General features: G+C 40.5%; 2 protein-coding genes across 2 annotated transcripts in view; one reads left to right on the forward strand and one right to left on the reverse strand.

Annotated features, from left to right (window-relative positions):
* Window positions 1-1,150: 1,150 nt before the first annotated feature.
* Window positions 1,151-9,069, forward strand: rgmb (repulsive guidance molecule BMP co-receptor b). Its single transcript, XM_072281052.1, has 3 exons — window positions 1,151-1,456; window positions 2,420-2,943; window positions 7,263-9,069. Exons 1-3 carry the CDS (start codon window positions 1,357-1,359, stop codon window positions 7,926-7,928), a joined length of 1,290 nt encoding a protein of 429 aa, XP_072137153.1. The 5' UTR covers window positions 1,151-1,356; the 3' UTR covers window positions 7,929-9,069.
* A 9,748-nt stretch (window positions 9,070-18,817) lies between these two features.
* chd1 (chromodomain helicase DNA binding protein 1) overlaps window positions 18,818-23,021 on the reverse strand; it is a 122,532-nt gene continuing 118,328 nt past the window's right edge. Inside the window, exons 35-37 of the mRNA XM_072281322.1 lie at window positions 22,452-22,503; window positions 22,064-22,280; window positions 18,818-20,531 (exon numbers count right to left, since the gene is read on the reverse strand). Of these exons, the coding sequence (XP_072137423.1) occupies window positions 20,147-20,531; window positions 22,064-22,280; window positions 22,452-22,503 (654 nt within the window). The 3' untranslated portion in view covers window positions 18,818-20,146. The remainder of the gene's footprint in view (window positions 20,532-22,063; window positions 22,281-22,451; window positions 22,504-23,021) is intronic.

Here is a 23,021-nt window from a genome sequence, read left to right on the forward strand (position 1 = left end):
GAGGCTGCTCCCGCGGCGCCCTCTCCAGGCGCTGCTGTTCACACGGCGCGGCTGGTGACTCCAGCTCGGCCGCTGCACTCACTGCCTGGCGGCTGGCAGTCAGTCTCCTGGCCCATTACTCAAATGTGGTTTACACAAGCGTGAAGCATTGCGCAGCCAAGTGACTTTAGCAACTAATTTACACTAAGTTATGGTCGCACAAAGAGAGCGGGGGAGCGGGGCAGGGGAGATTGTGATCTCCCGATAAATGTCTTGCTTCCTGCCACGGTCATTTCGATCTGGACGGAACTGTAAACTTGATCTCAGGGTTTGCCTCCCCGCCATGTGCAGTCTGCACACGCTCTGCTGGTTGACTGTGGTTCCCAGCCGTGACATGAACTGCGCACAGTGGATGTCAGGGAGAAAAATATTTTTTTAAAAAACAGCTGAAGGATTAACGCTCTCCTGATGAAGCCAAATGGACAGATTTGGCTCTGGTTTTCAGGGTCACATTATTTTCCTATACTGGTTTGCCTTCTCCGTTGAGACCCAATTCCAACTGGGATTTTGCAGAAGTTACAAACTATTGGCTAATTTGTTATTAATCAAATAATGAAGAAACATACACAATCGATAAATGTCTCAATTTATCAAATAATGTAGAGTTTCGTTTTAATCTGTGTATCACCATATCCATTCCGGTTGGGAGGTCTGGTGTGTATATTGCATTTTTTTCTGCTAAGCTGTCTACAGTCGTTTCTTTATATCTAAATTGTGCTAATTTTTCACCTATCTCAATATTTAATGTTAGTGAGGTTGCATTAAATTTTCGGCTGTTGCCTCTCTCGGCTTTTTGCATTCTTCCCTTTGCTCCCCTCCCCTCCCTCCTCCCTCCTCCCTCCTCCCCGAAGCACCTCAAGCTCTGACTAACTCTCACTCCGCCGCGATGAAGTCATGTTCTTCGGCGCGGCCTAACCTGTCAGCGGAAACTGTGGATCGCTGGCCCGGGAGCGGGGCGGGGCGGAGGGCGATGATAGACGGTGGTAGTCCACCAATCACTGGACAAAACTGGTCTGGTGGAATGGCGTTCAGCCAATAGGCTGCGGAGTGGGCGGGAGTTCCGTGCTGGGGCGGTGGGGTAAGGGTGAGTAGTGTAGTAGTGCAGGCTGGCGTGTGTTTGATGCGATAGCTGAGATTGATAGCGCTCGGGCAGACGCACGGTGCGGTATTGCACTGTTTGCATCCGAAAACGATCTTGCATCCCCGGCTCTTCATTTTCCTTCATGCGTCTTTCGCACCTACAGGTCGAGGAGTGGTTCCTGCAGCTGCTACCCCTTCTCGGTGGAGTGCTTGAGCAACTCACTGCAACCTGAATGGATGGTCATGGGGAAAACAGGCTTTTGCTACCCCGGGGCTGAACGGCCCGCCACAGCCTTCACCTTCTTGCTGCTTTTCATTTCGACATTCGCCAACACAGGTAACCCTTCTTCCAATTCCTCAGCACCATCTGTAATGTCAGCATTCGGCGCTGTTCAGGATCTTGGCACCGCCGCTACTGTAGCTCGCCGTAGATTTTAAATGTTCATATTTGTTGCAAGCAAAATTGCATATAAATCTCTCTCGCTTGCAGCCCAGCACTATCACCAGCTGGTTCGTTTATTTTGGAAACTTTCCTGAATTCAATCCGTTTACTCTCATCATTTTTGAGCAGGTATTTTCTTTGGTACTATGGTACATTCCTAATTAAACTAAAGAAAATAACGGCTCACGTCGGGAAGAACTCGGTTGGAAGTGGTAACAGGATTTTTTTTCCCTTGGAGATTGCTAACAGGATTTAACCAGATCTTTCTTACTTGATCTCTTGTTATTTGATTGTGTTTACTTAAAGTCCACAAATCAGCTCAAGTTACGAGTGGCGTGCAGTGACTGGATCGCCTCTTTCCTCCCTCTCGGCACTCCCTTTATTTTTTTGTTCTGCATCTTCCCAAACATTTTAAAATGCTGAACAAGTTTGTTGCCTGGAGTCTGATGACATGTTATGAATAGATTTTCATTTTTAATCTTTACAAATCAGTATCAGACTTTCCGCACATGATACACAGGCTTTGGTTTTTCTTTTGCCTAACTTGTGACATTTTAACTGCGAGCCGAACGTTACGCAGCAATCCCAAACGCATTAAATTTAGCCGCCCCACACTTCAAGCCTTTATATGGCAGTACTTTGACATTGTAAAGTTATCGTGCATTTCATTTCGGTAAATGCAAAAGACTTGTCTTCAATCATGAGATTTAAAATAGTACCGACCAGCGTTTTGCGAAAACTGATTTATCGTTCTGGAATGCAAGTGTGGGTTTAACGGCAATTTGACGCTAGTGCATTGGTTTGTTTACAAGCGTTCGTCTGCTGGTTTCTGACTTTAAATTGCTTCTTATTTTGCAGGGTACTGCCAGCAACAGTATCAGTGTAGGATCCAGAAGTGCACGACCGATTTCGTGGCCCTGACGTCCCATCTGAACACCGCTCTTAATGCATTCGCCTCCGAGTTCTGCATTGCCCTGCGGGCTTACGCCCTGTGTACGGAGCGGACAGCCAAAGCGTGCCGGGGCAACCTGGCTTTCCACTCGGCCACGCTGGGCATCAGCGACTTGATGAGCCAGAGGAACTGCTCGCGGGAGGGGCCCACGTCGATCGCGGCCCAGGACCTCGTACCCGTCAATCACAACATCGGCTTCTGCGACTACGACAACCGGGCGGCGGCGGCGGCGAGCACCGAGCTGCGGGCTGCCCGCCGCCGCTACGTCTTCTGCGGCTTGTTCGGCGACCCGCATCTCAGGACTTTCCGGGATCACTTCCAGACTTGCAAAGTGGAGGGAGCCTGGCCCCTCATTGATAACGACTACTTGTCAGTGCAAGTAACCAACGTCCCTGTTGTGCAGGGATCCAGCGCTACAGCCACCAACAAGGTACCCTTCCTTCCCTTCGCTCTGTCCGGCCGCTCTTTCGCACTCATGTTTTGGGAATATAAGGGGGATATAAGGGGGAAAGAGATAAATGTTGGGAAAATCCCTGCTTTGAAGTGCTTGCAGCTAGGGATGGGAGAGGATCTGTGCACCAGATATCCCGCCCTGAGTTGTAGTTAGTCTTCAAACTGTTTTAATTCTTTCACTTATAATGTCCCCGAACTTTTCAGCTTCGGAATCAGATCTTAGTATCGCTGAATTGTGTCGGGAAATTCGTTGTTTTGCAGCCGTATTTTCTGTATATCGCACTTTTGCAAGGTGCGATATACATAAAATGCTATTTGTTGCAATTTTTAAAATAGAGTTACAAAATACACATGGACTAAAATGTTAACTGTCCTGTGCTATCACCAGTGGGATCATCAGTTGATCTAAAATATATATATATTTGGAGAAGGAAAGCAAAAATAGTGAGGTAGTGTTCACGGGCTGGTTCCTTGTAGGTTCAGAATCAAGTGGTGAAGGTGAAGAAGCTGTGGCTAAAACGCTGAGCGTGCTTCTTCGGGCGCAGAGCTCCTTCCTGATAGAAGAAATAAGGAGGCAGCTTGTCCCGAGTGACGGGGGTCCTTAATAATGCTGTGCCCTTTCGAGGCATCGTCTTGACGATGTCCTTGATGGCGCGGCTACTGCCAGAGTGTGTGTAGATTTTTCTATCATTTGTAGAGAGGGAGAGACAGTGGTGAAGTGAGAACCAGGTTGGACTGGAATAGAATCTATTAATTCTGTAACTAGTGAACTGCATTATAATTCCCCGGGCGCTGTTCTATTTCTCAGTATCATTTTGTTCCCCAGTCCCCGAGGACCATAACACAAATGTCAGCCCCAGTGAAGTCGCTAAACCCCAGTTAAATTGGCAAATGTAGGCGTGCATTTTCCAATTACAACAAAAGCCCTACTCCTATGTATTAAATGTTTGGAATAAAAATCCTGATTGTCATAGCTATTTTGCAAGGTTTATTAAAAGCATAATTGTGGGATGTGAATTGTGATTCTTCAAGTGGGTTTCTATGACCCAATCTGAAGATCCATCTCAATGCCAGCAAGATATGTCTCTGTTTATTTTAGTTCCTGTGTGTGTTGCATACACAAGTATATTTTGATGAGCTCCCAACTAATTAACTATTTTGAAAGTATTTTTCCCCATTCAATAGGAAAATTCCAAAACCTACCTAACAAATCTCTGCATTTATTGGTATTGCACTCTATATGCTCTTTGGATATGAAGAAATGTTAGTTGAGTTTGAACTGATCAGTTTACTAAGGAGTACATAACGTAATCATGAAAATGCATTCAATCCCATTTATGCCTGTTCATCATATTTTTGTGAGCTTCCATCTAATGCATTTTATACACTCACTGGCCACTAATGCAAATATCTAATCACCCAATTATGTGGCAGCAACTCAATGCATAAAAACATGCAAACATGGTCAGAAGGTTCAGTTGTTGCTTAGATTAAACATCAGAATGGGGGAAGAAATGTGATCAAAGTGACTTTGACCGTGGAATATTTGTTGGTGCCAGACTGGGTGCATTGAGTATCTCCAAAGCTGCTGAAGTCTTGGATTTTCACGCACAACAGTCTCTAAGGTTTACGGAGAATGTTGCAGTAAACACAAAAACATTCAGGAAGAGTCAGTTCTGTTGGCAAAAACACCTTGTTAATTAGAGAGGTCAGAGGAAAAGTAGATAGACCGGTTCAAGCTGACAGGAAGGTGACAGTAACTCAAATAATCACAGGTTTCAACCGTGGTGTGCATCCAAATGTCGAACCTTCAAGTGGGTGGGCTACAGCAGCAGAAGACCATTCAGCGGCCACTTTGTTAGGTGCAGGAGATAACTAATAAAGAGGCCATGGCGTGTATATTAGAAATCATTCTGCACGTGACCAGCAACGCTTCAATATTGGATGAAAGTATTGTTTTAAAAGAAGTGTATATTAGGACAGTATATGTATTTTTTTTAGAACCCATGACATGGGCACAGTGCATCCATTTAAATTAATTGCTGATTGAACCCAGCACCATTTTAAAATTCCTCTGCTATACGTCAGATATATTTAATTGACCCTGTGCCTGCAAAAGCGTCCTTGTGTTCACCGTTTTCAATGAATTAGTAAAGCACATGAGATCCCAGTAGTTTAATGGGTAGGCTTAAGGTGGAATTCTGATTACAGAACTGCAAGTTTAATTATTACGCCTGCGTTTAGAAGGAAATTGGTGATTTACCATGTATTACATCGGGGTGATGGAATTAAAGGTCTCGAAATTTGACCTGTGTGTATTGCCCCTAAAGTTAAGACTTATGTGGATGTATGTGTAAGTACATTCCTATGCTTTCTCATCAACACACACTGTTTTTCCCACCAAGTAATCATCATCCATTCTTTTGCACATATGTCCTGATAAGTGGGGGGAACATCAAACAATCCAGGGGGGAGGGGGCGCAGAATGGGTGACAAATCTTCCTTCTCTTGCAGTATTGGGACTGGTTTGTTAGGTATGTCATTTCTCTATGGAATCCTTTGCCACAGACAACTGTGGAGGCCAAATTATTTGGTACATTTCAAACGGGTTGATGAGTTAGGATTTCAAAGGTTACTGGGGGAAGACTGGAGAAAAGAGAGAGATAATAAATCAGCCATAATGGAATGGTGCAGCAGATAGATGGGTCGAATGGCCTAATTCTGCTCCTACGTCTTATGGTCTTGTATATTAGAATATAACATTACAGAACAGGTTCTTTAGCTCATGATGTTACGCCAACCTTTAAACGTACCCTAAGATCAATCTTTCCCTCTCACAGAGCCCTCCATTTTTCTATCACCCATTTTCCCATCTTAAGAGTTTCTTAAATGCCTCTTATGTATCTCCTCAACCACCATCCCTGGCAATGTTTTCTATGCACTCACCACTTTCTTTGTAAATAAGACAACAAGTTACCTCTGACACACTTTCCCCCAGTCACTTTAACATTATACTCACTCAAATTAGTCATTTGCGCTCTGGGAAAACCTATGGCTATCCACTCAATCTACGTCTCTTAACATCTTGTACAGCTTTATCACCTCACCTCTCGTCCTCCTTTGCTCCAGAGAAGAAGTCCTAGTTCACTCGACCTTATCGATACCCTAAGACATGTTCTCAAATCCAGGCAGCGTCTTGGCAAATCTCCTCTGCACCCTCTCTAAGCTTGCACATCTTTCCTCTAATGAGGCGACCAGAACGGAACACAATATTCCAAAAGTGTGGTCCAACCAGGGTTTTACAGAGGGAGGGAATGTCGACTCAGACCATGAGAGGCTGCATCGGGCATTTTCATGCCTTACAAGTTGGAAGTCTATGTGGGGCACCACTCCTTGCACAGACACTAGAGCAGTGTGTGGTTATGTGCCTTGCTCAAGGACACAAACACGCTGCCACAGCTGAGGCTCGAACTAGCAGCCTTCAGATCACTAGACGAACGCCTTAACCAGTTGGCCACGTGCCCAGCACAATGGTTTTACAGAGCCGCAATATATCAAGGCAGAATTGGCACAGGAGGTCAATGTCATGTTCATACAATATGTTGCACGTTCTTACAGCAATTAGCAGGAACACCAGTGAGCCCTCTTTTTAGAAACATAGAAAATAGGTGCAGGAGTAGGCCATTCAGCCCTTCAAGCCTGCACCGCCATTTATTATGATCATGGCTGATCATCCAACTCAGAATCCCGCCCCAGCCTTCCCTCCATACCCCCTGACCCCCGTAGCCACAAGGGCCATATCTAACTCCCTCTTAAATATAGCCAATGAACTGGCCTCAACTGTTTCCTGTGGCAGAGAATTCCACAGATTCACCACTCTCTGAAGAAGTTTTTCCTAATCTCGGTCCTAAAAGGCTTCCCCTTTATCCTCAAGCTGTTACTGGTCTCAGGACAAGCACTAGGACTGGTGAGAAGATGGGAGTATGGGGTTAGGAGGAATTATATATCAGCCATGATGGAATGACAGAGCCAACTCGATGGACCAGTTGGCCTAATTCTGCTCCTAGGTCTTATGGTGGGGATAGCAATTTGCACTTTACTGATTTTAAACTCAGTACAAATCCTGCACTGTTGGAAATTTTGGGACGTCTTTTGCTCTCATTCACAAGGTACAATACATTACAGTGCACCATATCCTGATGTTTGAAGTTATGCCTTGCAGAAAAGATTCACTTGGGTATTCTATGTGGTGTCTGTTAATACACACTGAGTGTGCATAGTTTTAATTTCTTTCAGATAACCATCATATTCAAAACGTATCATGACTGTACAGATCAGAAGGTTTACCAGGCCATGACTGATGATCTGCCTGCAGCGTTCATAGACGGTACAACAGTGGGAAATGGCTGGATAAAGACACTGTGGATAGTGGAGAAAGCCATTGGCAAACACGTGGAGGTGCACGCAAAATACATAGGAATGACGGTAATCGTGCGGCAGGTGGGGCGTTACTTAACATTTGCTTTGAGGATGCCTGAGGAATTGGCGCTGGATGAGGACGACGGCCAGGGACTGCAGCTCTGTGCTCGCGGCTGCCCCATGAACGAGCGCATCGACGAAGGTGGCCACCTCCCCCTGCCGGCTAGTAGTCAGAGCCATCCGCACCACCCCCTGGCCCAGCCTAAACCTGCTTACACGTTAGAGAGCGCAACCGCTAAATGCTACGAGAAGATCCAAGTAAAGGACGTCTATTTTCACTCCTGTGTTTTTGACCTACTGACAACCGGAGATGCAAACTTTACAGCTGCAGCTTATAGTGCACTCCAAGACCTGGAGACATTGCATCCAAAGAGAGAACGGTGGCATATTTTCCCCAGGGGTAACAAAGTTGCCCAGAACACTGGTGTATTATTTAACATTTACGTTGGACTGTTTTCCTTTATTGTGATTGTGTTTTTGTAGGTTTTTTTAGTTTATAAAAATATTAAATATATATTGTTATAATATATTCAGAAAAGTATATATGTATATACAGTATATATGATAGGATGGCAATCCTGAGCAAACAAGACTGTACATATTGTGTAATTTGTTGTGTAAGTTCATACAAATTCAGTTGTAGTATTATATACTTTTTTTTGTTGAAAGTTATTTTGCAAGTTGTGTGTGAGTTGATGGCCCTAAAGTTAGGGTCTGTTGTTACAAAGGGCACTTTATGTTTCTACTTATTGATACTTAAAATAGCTGCCGGTAAAGGTGTTTATAGCTGTCAGAGTTTGATATTCAGTCTCCGAAGGATTACCAGTTGTGCTTCTTGGTTTCAAAATGGATAACTGTTTATATAAGTGGTGATTGTCTAAGTATGTAAATAGTTAACTTATTTATAAACAAAATGTCCTGCTAGAAGAACATAGAGCAAATTCTGTGCTATTTCTGATGTTCGCTCTGCTGTGTTAGTGGTGCCACCTAGTGGATTGCACTTGAGTTACTTCAGTGTTCAGGTGACCAGTGATTACAAAATCTTAATTTGTGACGATTAAACAAAAGGTCTTAAATGCCTTTTATATTGTGATGTGTTAGTTATCCTTTTCAATCACTGCCCCACAGAACCTCCTTTCAACCTTTGTTTGAAATTCTAAACAAAAAATTCATTCCAGGCCCATAAATATTTTTTTCCTAGGTATTTCCATAATAATTGTCTCTTCAAGTTTTAACAGTAATGGAAGCATCTAGTTTTGTTAAATCTTTATACTCCTTCGTCTTTAAAGGTTCAGCTGGTGAAAATGTTGCTTTCAGATTTTGGCCGGTCTGTATTTAACTAGTTAAGAGTATCGTGCTTTATTTTCGTGTGTCTGATTCCTCACTGATGTGTTTTTGAACGAGGAAATGAAAGTTATTCACCATTGTTCTTCACATTTTTACAGCACTTTCTCCTTATTCATTATGGCCCTGTTGGCAAACAGTGCGGTGAAACTCTGGTAAATTGCCCCAATGGTTTCTCAAATTCACAAGCTTTGATCTTGCTAAGTAAAAGTCAGCCAATATGCAAATTGGTCTCATCAAAGTTGCATAAACTGTGGAAATAAATGTTCTTGCCTATGTCTATGGATAGTTTAATTCAATTTGTAACTCGGGGGTAAGCAAAGGGGTACTCTGTATAGGTGCTGTGGATTTTCCGGGGAGCACCTTCCAACTAACAGTGTGTAAGGTAAACAAAGGATCCACCTCCAGAGATGACAACCAGCTTCCTAGTCTTATTTTAGGAAGGGACTGTCAACTATTTTCTATCAGATCTATTCATACATGGTGTTGGAATAATTTATTTTCAAATTGGTGACAGTAAATACTTGAGCAAATCCCCACACCTCCTCATGAAGGTGTGCTGACATGAGGTAAACTTGAGGTAAATCAATGGGGCCTGAGTTGTGAGTTTACTACGTAGCTGCTAACTGAAGTGGAAACTGCACTATAACTTATCACAGCAAAAGGATGTATTTTCTCTTCAGAACAAGGTATAGAAATTACCAGTCAGGTGCTGAGGCATTGTTGAGCCCCCAATGTTTTATTCCTGACTTTTCTCCTTTGTGCTAAAATTCTGGTCCTGCTAGTGAGGTTAGAGCAATTTCCCCTGTGTACCACCTGCTTTTGTACTTGCCCTCCCCGTAGTCTTTCAGAGTGGAAGTTTGTGTATTGAAGTCAAACGTGCATTAAAGTTCTGTTAGGAAGTGTGCACCTAGTGTCTCTCTCTTGTATTAAACTGATTTGCTGAATGTCTTCTTATACAGGCGGAGAAAATTATTTTTTTTTAAAGAGATACAGGCCCCTCCAGCCACGTGACCGGTTAAGCTACTAACCCATACATCTTTGGAATGTAGGAGGAAATCGAAGCCCCACATCGTCACGGATAGAACATACAAACTCCTTACAGGCAGAGCTGGAAGTGAACCCAGGTCGCTGGTGTTTAAGATTAGAGTCATGCTTACTGAGCTGCCTAAATTATGCCTTCAACATGAACGTTGTTAAAGAATGGGTAACATTTGCTAATGTTCACAGCTGTATAAGATATCTCCATAATTTTCAGAGGTGTGGGTTGTGTAGTTCAGCTGTTTCTTAGTGGTTTCATTAGCTAAACCATCATTTGATAATTTGCAAAGAAGGTTGCTTTACATATTTCGGTTCTTCATTACCAGCATAGTTGAAATCCATACAAGAGACTTAAATTCAAGAGAATGCTTTAGGTCTCTTAGAGTACAATTTAACCAGCAACCTTGGTTTGATTATGCTGAACAAATATTGTCAACAGCTTTGGGCTCCATATCTCAGGATGTTATGTTATTGGAGAGTCCAGAGCAGGTTCACAAGGACAATTCCAGGATTGAAGGGGTTAACATACAAGGAGCATTTGGCAGCTTTGGGCCTGTACTCACTGGAATTTTGAAGAATATGGGGAGATCTCAATGAAACCTACCAAATGTTGAAAGGACTACATAAGGTGGATGTGGAGAGGATGTTTCCCACAGTGGGGATATCCAGAACTAGAGGGCACAGCCTCAAAACTGAGCAGCGATCTTTTAGATCAGAGGTAAGGGGGATTTTTGTTTTAGCCAGAGAGTGGTGAATCTGTGGAACGCTCTGCCACAGACTGCAGTGGAGGCCAAGTCTGTGCACATATTTAAGGCAGAAATTGATAGTTTCCTGGTCAGTCAGGGCATCAAAGGATATGGTGAGAAGGCAGGTGTATGGGGTTGAGTGGGATCTGGGATCAGCCATGATGGAACTACAAGGGAGCTAGGGCTTTACTCTTTGGAGAGAAGGAGGATGAGAGGAGACATGATAGAAGTGTACAAGATAATAAGAGGAATAGATAGAGTGGATAGCCAGCACCTCTTCCCCAGGGCACCACTGCTCAATACAAGAGGACATGGCTTTAAGGTAAGGGGTGGGAGGTTCAAGGGGGATATTAGAGGAAGGTTTTTCACTCAGAGAGTGGTTGGTGCGTGGAATGCACTGCCTGAGTCAGTGGTGGAAGCAGATACACTAGTGAAGTTTAGGAGACTACTAGACAGGTATATGGAGGAATTTAAGGGGGCTTATATGGGAGGGAGGGTTTGAGGGTCGGCACAACATTGTGGGCCAAAGGGCCTGTACTATGCTGTACTATTCTATGTTCCTGGTACATCCTATTAGGTCGGTGAACACACTTCACCACATACAATATGAAATAACTGAAAGAAAGATCCAAGCTAATGAAAAGGGGGTTTCAGTTGCGATTCATTACTGACGCAGCAGCCTGCTAACAAAGGCCAAGCAGGATTCCAGCAGGGGGAGGGAACAGATCAATATCATATTGAGTCATATTTCCATCTGGTCAGCAAGCTTCCAGCCTTTGCTATTTCCTGTCTGCAAAAGGGAAGAAAGATCAAAATCTGAATCCAAAATGAGAGAAACATAATTGTGCAAAGGCAAATAATGAAATACCGAGGGGAGAAAGAACACTGTTCTTTTGGGATGCCATCCAGCTTTGTCAGAATTCTTGGAATCTAGTTAGTGTTCTAATATTTTTTTGAAAAAAGTTCACTTGAATTTATTAGCATGTTTAATATCTACCATTCATCTACTTTAGCCTATTAAAAGTTCAAAATAAACATGATCAAGGGATGTACTATACATCACACTATATACTACCTTGTGATTCATTTTCTCACGGGCATTCATGGCAGAACAGAAAAATACAATGAAAAATTACAAAGACTGATAACCAATTTGCAAAAGAGAAACTGCAAATAATAATTTAAAATAATACTGAGAATGAGTTGCAGAGTCCTTAAAAGTGAGGTCATAGGTTACCTTGCCCTTGTATTTTCCTCTATTTAAAAACCAGCTGATGCCACAATAATAATCAAGGCAATAATGAAAAACATGAAGGGTCTAATTTCTTGATGTAAACATGCAGTACGTGCTTGGCTTTTATAATGAACAGATCAACTGAAATCATGAGTGACCTCTAGATGCCGTAGAACAGAGTCTCTGGTTAAGGGACTTTGTGCTGGCAGTTGGAAATGGTTTAGACTGCACATATGTGTGGTTTGGAAAAGCAAGATGCTGACATTGGATATAAAACTAAAGAACAACATTCTATTAACTAACACACGAACAGTGAGCGTGTAGCTCAAAATAACCCCAAAACAGTGCACTAGTGGATGTTCATGTTGCTATACATTTATTAACATTTCCAGCCTAAGCAATTTCAATTATTTTGCTTAGATTATTACTGGACCACAGCTGCTAAACAAAATAAAAACTAGGAATCATCTAATGTCTTAATTGCAAAAAAAAAAAAAAGAAATGGTATTAGGCCAAAGAATACTGGAATGGAAAACCAATAGGACGAACAATAAAGCTGTGCTCTGAGGGGTGCCTTTGGCAGGTGGAAAGCAGAATTTTAGGTAGCAAGTTCACCAGCTTGGGGGTAGCTGGGTATAGAGACAAGGCCTCTGATGTGAACAGAAAGGTACAGACCAACACACACCCACACACAAAATGCATAGGCAGAATCTCTTGGGGTTTACAACAGTATAATACAGGCCCTTCGGCCCGCAATGTTGAGCCAACCCTGCAACCCACTCTAAGATCAAACCCGTTCCTCCCTCAGATTTTCTTCCTCCATTTTCCTACCATGTACCTAGTTAAGAATTTCAATGTCCCTAATCTGCACCTACCATCACCCCTGGCAACATACTTCACATACCCACCTCTCTCCAGGTTAAAAACTTACATCTAACTTACCACCCCCCCCCCCCACCTACCTTATGTTTTTCTCCAATGACCATAAAATTATGCCCTGCTTTTAACCATTTCTGCCCTGGGAAAGTCTGTTAAGTCATCTCTCATCTTCCTTCACTCCAAAGATAAAAGTCCTAACTTGCTCAATCTAAGCTTTTAAGACCTACAGTCTAGTCATGGCAGCATCCTGGTAATTCTCCTCTCCACCCTCTCTAAAGCTTATTAAAGCTTCTTCTTATAACAAAGCGACCAGAACCGAACACAATAATCCAAGTGTAGTCTAACTAGAATTTTATAGAGCTGCAATGTTACCTTGTGGCTCTTGCACTCAGTTCCTTGACCTATGAAGGCCAACATACCATACACCCTCTTAACCATCATATCAACTTGTGTGCAACTTTGAGGGATCTATGGATGTAGATCCCAAGCTTCTTCTGTTCCGTATTAGTGCTGTCATTCTTGGTTCACACTTACTGGTATATTCTTTGATGTTGCATTAATAAACATGGACATAAGCAGAAAATATCGGTAAGTAAATTGGCTAATTTTTGTAATAGTTCTGAGGTGCAATGAAAAACTTTGTTTTACATGCCATACTGATTATTTCATTACAACAGTGCAATCTCCCAGACTAGCCTAGCACGCAGGACCTATTGAGAGTTTTAAGAAACTGGGATTGTCCTCCTGTGAATGAGAAAATTTTAAGGGAAAACTAAATATTCAAAACTGTGATGTACGTAAAGTATGCACATTGTTTCCATTGGTAACTAGATCACTAACTAGAAATTAAAGGTTCAAAATAAAATTATAGAACTGGAGAAGAAATGGACACGATTTCCCCTGTAAGCTACTTGGATATGCAACGCACCAAAACAAAATGGCACGAAGACAAAAAAAGTCTGCAGATGCTGGAATTTCAAAGCAACTGACGCAAAATGCTGGATGAACTCAGCAAGTTAGGCAGCATCAATTGAAATGAATAAGCAGTTGCCAATTCAGGCTGAAGCCCTTTTCTCAAGATAAAAGAATGGTGCAGGGAGATTCCATACCGATTTTCAAAAATGAGTAAAACATCTATTGAATTTTCAGATCTATGGAGACAAGGTATAGATACAGCACTAAATTTACAATTTGAACAAAAAAAACCTAGAAGCAATACATTGTAAAATAATTCCTCCCATTTTGTTTATTGAAATGGCAAGCATTAAGCTTTAAAAAGAAAGCTCAGTTGGTAATAAGTGACATTGGCACCTTACTTTGACTATCTCATCTAAAAAAACATTTTCTCTGATGTTATGAGGTCATATATGAAAGGAGATTCCTTATAAGAGGTTTCTGTTATCTCCTCAGACACTATTTGATTTATGGCATTCTTTGTCCAAAGGAGCTTAGAAAAAGAGAGGGCTATGGCTAATCCTAGGTAATTTCTGCAGTACGTACATATTCGGCACAGCATTATGGGCAGATGGGCCTGTATTGTGCTGTAGGTTTTCTATGTTTCTATATAGAGAAAAGTTATTCAGACCTACTGTAGGCATGGGACTAGCGTCCTGACACTGCCACCCAGAATGACATTAAATAAACTCTCCAGGATAAAATCTGACAGTGACTTTAAATATTTATATTTACATCTTTGTTAACCTACTGTAAATTTAATTGGCTTTTAAAACAATCTGTTATTAAAAATATTTATTCAACAAAACAAATTTGAATGTTTCACTATCCTGTCACCTCATTATATAGTGTAAATGTTGAAGTACAAGAACACTACCTATTGACAAACTCTAAACTGGGATAACAGTTGTTTGATATTTTTGAAGATTATTATTTTATGAGCAATGAGTATATTCCAATGATCGTTTCAGATGATGACAAGGAGGAATACAGGAGTGATAGATCAGCTGGTTGTGATGTTGCAAGAATAACCTTGCACTCAATGTCAATAATATCAAGGAATTGATTGTGGACTTCGGGAAGGGGAAGCTGAGGAAACACCCGCCAGACCTCATTGAGGTAAAAAAAAAACTGAGTGGAGAGGGAGAGCCATTCCAAGCTCCTAGGTGTCAATATCTCTGAAGATCTATCATGGGTCCAACATATTGATGCAATTACAAAGAAGACACGTCAGTGGCTATACTTCACTAGGAGTTTGAGGAGATACGGCATGTCATCAAAGACTCTAGCAAATTTCTACAGATGTACCGCAGACAGCATTCCAACTGGTTGCATCATCAATTAAACAGTTCAGGGGAAGAGGCAGCTCAAAGAACATCCCATCACCAGTGATGGTTGGCCCAGCATAAGTACTAAAGGTTGAGGCATTTATAAAGGACATTCAGCCAGATACAGAGTATATAATTCTCGTTAGCTTCCCCACCATAATAGATAAAAGCCAATTTTGATTGTAGACCATGTGTACCATTCCACGAAATATTAAGAAACAGCTAAGAGCACTGGATGCTGAAAAAGGCTATGGGACCAGTACCATACCTTGGATGTGTGAAGAGTTGCACTCTAGAATGTCTCTAGCCAAACTGCCACCATATAACGTACATAAAATGCTGGAAGAACTCAGCAGGTCAGGCAGCTTGCATGGAAAGGCCTGAAGAAGGGTCTCAGCCCAAAATGTTGAGTCTGTTCATTTCCATGGATGCTGCCTGACATGCTGAGTTTCTCCAGAATTTTATGTATGTTACTTTGGATTTCCAGCATCCACAGAATTTCTTGTGCTTACCTAGTAATACTGGCACGATGTAAAACTGCCCATTTACTCAATGTCCACTAAAAGCAAGATACCTCCAAGCTGGCTAATTATCTCTCATCAAGCAGTACTATCGAGAGGCATTTACGCACCAATGCTCACCACAGGACTATTCCAGGCTGCATCACAAGTGCTCAGATCTCTCTGAAAACCAGGCTTCACAAAGCCCAGATTTTGACAACCTTAATTCTCTCAAGTGGGCACATGGCCAAGTGGTTAAGGCATCGGACTAGCTACCCGAAGATCATGAGTTCGAACCCCAGCCGAGGCAACGTGTTGTGTCCTTGAGCTAGGCACTTAATCACACATTGCTCTGCGACGTCACTGGTGCCAAGCTGTATGGGTCGTAATGCCCTTCCCCTTGGACAACATTGGTGTTGTGGAGAGGGGAGACTTGCAGCATGAGCAACTGCTGGTCTTCCATACAACCTTGCCCAGGCCTGTGCCCTGGAGAGTGAAGACTTTCCAGGTGCAGATCCATGGTCTCGCAAGACTAATGGATGCCTTTATTTGTTTAATTCTCTCAACCAAATGATTGGTGCTTATTTGTCCGACAATTCACTTGTAATATCTCACTGCAGATATTAGCTGTTGAGTAAAGCATTAAAGAAAAACGAACCCAATTAGAGGGTGATAAGAAGAGTTTATAGGCAGAAATAATGATAGCAGGTATAAACACATCCACTGCAGATTACTTCCAACATTAAAATATTTGTTTAAAAATTGCCTGAGACTAATCTCATGCAAATGAATCACTGACAAACACCCTGTAGAACATGTTACTGCATTTATTATAGGTGATTGACAAATTCATTTTATGACAAGAATTTTAATTTCTGAAAGCTTATGTTGGTCTTCTTGATAAGGAGTAGAATTAGAACACTTAGCCCATCAAGTCTGCCCCACCATATCATGGCTGATCCATTTTCCCTCTTAGCCGCAATTCTTGCCTTCTCCCCGTAACCCTTCATGCCCTGACCAATCAAGAATCTATCAAGCTCTACCTTAAATATACATAGACTTGGCCTCCATACTCAGCTGTGGCAACAAATTCTACAGATCCACCACCCTCTGGCTAAAGAAATTCCTCATCTCAGTTCTGAACTAATGTTCTTCTGCTGAATTAAAGTATAGATAGATGAATGATGTGAAAACATGGAGTCACTTACTTGGACATTGATATCATTGTATTTACCTTGGATGCTGTTTAACATGGCAGAAAATACCCTAATGCAAAATTTGGGGAAAATAATCCAGATTTTAAAAAAATATATAAACATGTGAATTCAATATTATGTGCTATATATTGAGCTTAGGACACTAAAAAACACACACTGCTTAAGCCAGCAAATACTTGAACATGCCAATTCCTTGATGTCTTACCATTCATCAGTTTATTTGGCAGTCCTGATGAAGGGTCTTGACCCTTCACAGATGCTGCCTGACATGCTGAGCATTTTGTGTGTGTTGTCATTTGTCACTTTTTAAAAAATCATGAGGTATCAGAGTAAGCTTGAAATTGTTAAGAATGAACATTGCAGCATATAGTTGAAGAAAAGCTACAGCAAGGTTCACATTGGCCAATAATTTGCAGTGAAAATAATGGAAGGTTAGCCACTCAGAGTTATAGTGGAGAAAACTTTCAGCAATGACCGGACTACATCCATCTTCAGTAAACTGCTGTCACTGAATCACTACCTTAACACAGTGGTCTTCAGCAATCTAATCAGCAGCTTGATGAGGACTTCAATTACCAGAACAATTCATGCCATATAAAAAAAACACACTAAAAAGCAGATGTGGTATAACTGAGATTAATGGTGGACAAAGTTTTAAATAATCCTCAATTTAAAAACCCATTTTGCATTATTACCTCAATCAAAAGTATTACAAACTTTTAATTTTAAAAAGTGCATTTCAGTTCTCCTATCAACCTCATAACTTAAAATCACAATCTGCAAAATGCTAACAAGCTTGCTAACAAAAAAAAAAATCAATGCTTGGTTTGCAGTATGATTAGTTTCTAATTCAGCCTGATAACAGCACTATTACCAAAAACTAGAGCCCCATTAAGCATCAGTTGCCCCTCCTCAAAAGTAACAATACACACTTGATTCGGTGATTGGTAGGGTGATCACTTGAGTCAAGTTTGATATTCTCCTGTTGGTGTGTGTACATAATTTGGGTTTTTAAGAAAAGATCCTTCTAATGGCTTGGAAGTTCTACCAGTATTTCCTCTGATAATCAAACAATTCAGCCTCTGTTATAGGAAGAATTGATGAAAATGAAACTTTACAGTAAATAAACACAATTGATGACAGTCTTATTACTACAAAAGTATACTGGCTTTTCACAGAATATTTTGTTCAAAGAATTTTTATATAAATTTAGCATATTCAATTTTATATTCATCTGGTTAATCCAATTAAAGATTTTCTTTCATAAACATGACTGATCTACATTACTTAAAAGATCCAAAAGCTGCAATATTTACCTTAATGTAATTATTAAAGTAGGTCAATAAAACTGGTGTTTTTCATAAATATATCAATAGCTTTACTGTATGGTTTATCCATCGGTTCATATCACAAGTAGAATTAATAGAATCGCTGTGGTATTCCCAAGATCATTTCAAAGAACACTCCAGGAGCAGATGGAAAAAAAATTGATTTTTAACAGTCAATTCTTCATCTGAGCACTGAAGCACAGCTTTCCTGTCCTTTATTCTTTTATAAGTATAATAACAGGATATAATTCATCCAGTCTGTTAATGACACACAGTATTTTGTGGAACTGCAAAAATATTTATTTATTTAATTTAGAAATACAGTGCGGAATAGGGCCTTCCAGCCGCACTACCCAGCAATTCCAGATTTAACCTTATCTTAATCACAGGACAATTTACAATGACCAATTAACCTACTAACCGGTACCTGGAGAAAACCCAGAGTCCATGGGGAGTATGTACAGACTCCTTACATATGACATCGGAACTGAACTCCGATGCCCTGAGCTGTAGCAGCGTCACGCTAACCGCAGCACTACCCAAAGTATAACATATACCTTGTTATGGCAAATAAATGTTGCCCATTTTTCAATCTATCATCATTCTTAGGGGCTGGGAAACATGAAAGCGAATAGCATAGATTAGATTTTTTTTCCAGTATTTGCACATACAAACTATATTTACATCTCTACATTAGTTCACTGTGTAACTTATTCACAGCTATAATGTTTATCCCATTATTACTTGGCACAGTTGCAATTTTTGTTTTTGACCAAAGTTAAAGCACACATTTGCAAGGGAGAGTTACAAAATTACTTTATTAAAAAGTCTGTGATACTTTCTGGAGAAATAAAGGGGATGGGAAGAGATACTGATAATGAATGTGTTGATTTGTACAAATCTGACATTTTTCTTCTAGGGTGAAAAAGATGTCAGGAATTCACACATCATTCTCTGTAAATTTACTTTGTAATATATAGTAGATATTTACATCGGTGTGCATTATAACACCATATAGTTTCCCCAGTTCACCAATGCATTGGAAATTCGTCTGACTGCATAGCACGTTTCATATTATTGCCTGTTTTAGTAGGGAAAAGAATAGGGAAGATGATATATCAAATTCACCTCATTTTATTGTTCTTGCTGTAAATGGAATATTAAGGTGGGAAGGGGGAGAAGTAGATCTGTTTATAAAATGTATCTCAAACTATAATTTGACATCTGAATTTTAAGGAATTTCTCCTATTTAGTTACTACAGCAATCACAACACTGAGTTTAAAGTAAATAAACACATTTCTAATACAAGTTATCAATAAAAAAGTACTACAGGACTAGATATAATGGAATTGATCTTCCCTTTCCCATTTTACATTCTAAACAGTGATTTCAATGACAATTCATTAAAAACTGTAGTACACGGATTTTATACTCATGATGTGAAGGCCTGAGCTGGTGGGGAAAGGAAAGTAGTCAAAAAAAGCCTGAGAAGAAAAAAAGCTCAGATTCGATCCACTAAATTTACAATAATTTACAGTAGTATATTTTCAAAGGCATTACAATTGATCAACAAAATATTTTACAGTTGTAAGTACAGAATTTAAATATTCAAGCTTGCCAAGAACTGGGCAATGTGGTCGCAGTGTAAAATGTAAACAGACTCAATACAAATAACTTTGGGAGGTGTACTAGAGTCCTCTGCCTTCTGAACAGTCTAAATTTTTACTCCGCTCCTAAATTCCTGCATAATCTTGTGTACTTGCATGGATTTAAATTTGTTCTTCAACACATAATTCTGGTTGATGAGGTTGAAACCCTCTATGTCTGAGGAGAATTAATTCTATGATCCAGTGTGTTCGGGGCAGTGTTCCAATATATGCAGTAGTAAACATGTCCACCTTTGAATTAAAAAAACAGGAACAAAACATGCCACAAAGTTGTAGCACAGTGCAGCATTAACCTCAATACAAAAATATTTTCTTCTTGAGATAACAACCTTGCAACCTGTAAGGAGGAGTAACAATATTACTGCTCGAGAAGCAGCTCTTATCTGCTATAAGTCACATAAGGCATTTATTGTGTTCACTTTTTTATGGCTGCATTGGGCAAAGACACGAAGTCTCGTGCTGTTATGTTTTACGGCTGTTCCAGATGTGCTCTGGGGTACTTTTGTGATCAGAGGAATATTCGAGGGGAGATCTATGTTCCAATGGTGATCTAGAGTCATATGGAGATCTCTGATCCAAGGGAGATCTTGGACCACTACTCGATGGTCTGTGGTCCACTGGCCAGTCTGAGTGGTACCTGTAATCCCGGGAGGATTTGTGATGGCCTGAGTATTCTGAACTGGATCTGTGATCCGAATGAGATCGATGCTCTGAACTCGAACGGTGATCTGAGTGAGATCTATGGTCAGCATGTGAGCGACTCTCCTTTGAGCTGGTGTCTGGACCAGATCGGTGATCCCGACTTCTGTGTTCATCAAGTTTTCTATGCTTACTTTCACTGTGATACCTGTAAAATTGGAAGAGATCAGGGTTACTTTCGAAGTTCATGTAAATATACACATAAATCGATAGATTCATTATATATGTGGCAACATTGGATATATTTAAAGCAGAGATTGGTGGGTTCTTGATTCAGAAGGGTGTCAACAGTTATGAGGATAAGGCAAGAGAATGGAGTTGAAAGGGATAATATAACAGCCATGAGGGAATGACAGAAGATTCAATGGACTGAATGGCCTAATTTTGCCCATATGACTTATAGTTTATGCATACCTGTGTCTTGGGTTTCCTCCCCAAAGTGAGTGAAGTAATTCAGGGTATTGAGGTAACTAGTGATGCCCTGAGACCATAAAAGTCTTCAAGGAAGTGCTAGCTCTATCGAACAGCATATGCATAAATTCTCTAATTTGACAGGATAAATATTGAGAGTGGATGAAATACCTGAAGTTCGTTTGCTGATGTACCCTCACCACCCAGCACATGCTCTCTTCTCACTGCTGCCATCAGAAAGGTACAGAAACCTTAGGACTCACACCACTTGCCCCATCATTGAAATGTTCCCACAACCAATGGACTCACTTTTAAGGACTTCATCTCATGTTCTCGATATTTATTGCTTATTATTATTTCTTTCTTTTTATATTTGCAGTTTGTTGTCTTCTGAACTCCAGTTGAACGCCCAAGTTCAGCTGTCTTTCATTGATTCTGTTATGGTTATTATTCTATAGATTTATTGAGTATGCCCACAAGAAAATAAAACTCAGTGTATATGGTGACATATATATACTTCGATAATAAATTTACTTTGAACTTTGATGCCGGAAAGGCAAATGAGTAATGAATAGTAGGTGGTGAATCTGTGGAACTCATGGTTATGGAGGCCAAGTAACTGGTTTTCATTAAAGCAGTTTTAGAGGTTCTTGATTAGTCAGGGTGCCAAAGGTTGCAAGGCGAAGGCAGGAGAATGGGGTTGAGAGGAATAATGAATCAGCCATAATGGAATGGCAGAGCAGATTCGATGGGCTGATTGCATAATTTTGCTCCTCTGTCTTATAGTCCAATGGAATTCTTTTTGCAATTCTAAATGTTTTAAAGGGGTGGATGAGGCAATGTTGTTGGGTATCAATGAAGGGAACTCATCAATTTAAAATGGTTACAAAGAGATTTGGGGAAAAATGTTTTCTTGGAAGTGTTACAAGGTGCTTGCTATCTGAGGTAGTCAGGGCCAAGACTGTTGCCTCTTAAGAAAAATCTCCTATAAACATTTGAAGCAGAGAATACAGAGCTATAAAAAATTAGTTGGCGTTGACAAGATGACCCAAATGCTTTTCTTCTGTATTACTACATGGCTGCCAATTCTCAAACAATAAATTGACTAACTTTCAAAAACCAACTAGACTCAACTTTATCTTACAATTTTTATCCTGCCATTGCCAAAAACAAAAGCATTATATCAATAAACTTTAATATAGATTTTCCAAAGCTTAAGTGTTCCATTAACAGCTTATCTTTAAAAGAAGACAACCTGTCTCAAGGTACCTGCTGTCTGTTCGGTAATGGTCTCTGTCCCGGTGGTCTTTGCCATTGCTAAATGACGAATACAGTCTCTTTCTTGAGGAATCACTTTTTCGGTAGGAATCACCATGGTGACGATCTCGATGATGATCGTGATAATGAGATGAATGGTGTCTTTCAGATGAATGACTATCCCTACTGCTGTCATCATTGTGTGAATTCTCCTTGGGTTTTTCAGATTCTGTTCAATAAAAAATGGAGCCAGGGTTTACCCATCTTCTCAATTTCTTACATATTCACAACAATGAAGCACAAAAGGTCACCCTTAAACTTTCACTGAAAGCTGTAAACTAAATGAAAACATTTTATGTATTTTTACAAAAGGCAGAAGAAAGTTACTCTGGAGCCATACCTGAGAGTTTGGCATGCTGGGTACCAAGAGTACTGCTGTGCTGATCGTTATGCTGGAACACAAAACACAAGCACAAAGATTGAACGATGTCTACAGTGGAAAGACTGGCTTCCACCCTAGAAATATTTTAAGTTTTAAAAAGTTAATGCTATAGTTTCCCATTTTTTAACAGAACGTTTAAGAGGTCAACTTGATTCAGCTGAAACACGTTTGCAAAGTTATGACATTTTAGCTCCATCCCAGGATTGAGAAATGTGCAGACACTGTGGCAGAGAATGGACTGACCATCATACTGATAGCGTCATGCCAGAAATCACACATGTTAAAGCAAATAAATAATAGAATGGATAAATCTGTACAATGTGATCTTGAAAGTACTAAAATATGTTCCAGAGAATCTAACATCATTCTGATGAAATAGAGACAAGAAAAGTTTGGAATTCAAATGGAAAGGATTAGATAAAGAACTGAATAATGTATCAAGTGACAATTAAGAATTAATTGATGCAGTTGACTGTTGTGACCACAGAAACCACAAGAGTGCCTGTTATTAATTATATATTCTCTTAG

Source organism: Mobula birostris, chromosome 17, assembly GCF_030028105.1.
Source record: "Mobula birostris isolate sMobBir1 chromosome 17, sMobBir1.hap1, whole genome shotgun sequence".
Taxonomy (NCBI): Eukaryota; Metazoa; Chordata; class Chondrichthyes; order Myliobatiformes; family Myliobatidae; genus Mobula; species Mobula birostris.

Excerpts from the sequence above, each read along its gene's own strand:
- rgmb (XM_072281052.1), top strand. The coding sequence starts at position 1,357 with ATGGTCATGGGGAAAACAGGCTTTTGCTACCCCGGGGCTGAACGGCCC. Across the intron at positions 1,457-2,419 it reads TTCGACATTCGCCAACACAG|GGTACTGCCAGCAACAGTAT; the intron begins GTAACCCTTCTT and ends CTTATTTTGCAG. Across the intron at positions 2,944-7,262 it reads GCGCTACAGCCACCAACAAG|ATAACCATCATATTCAAAAC; the intron begins GTACCCTTCCTT and ends AATTTCTTTCAG.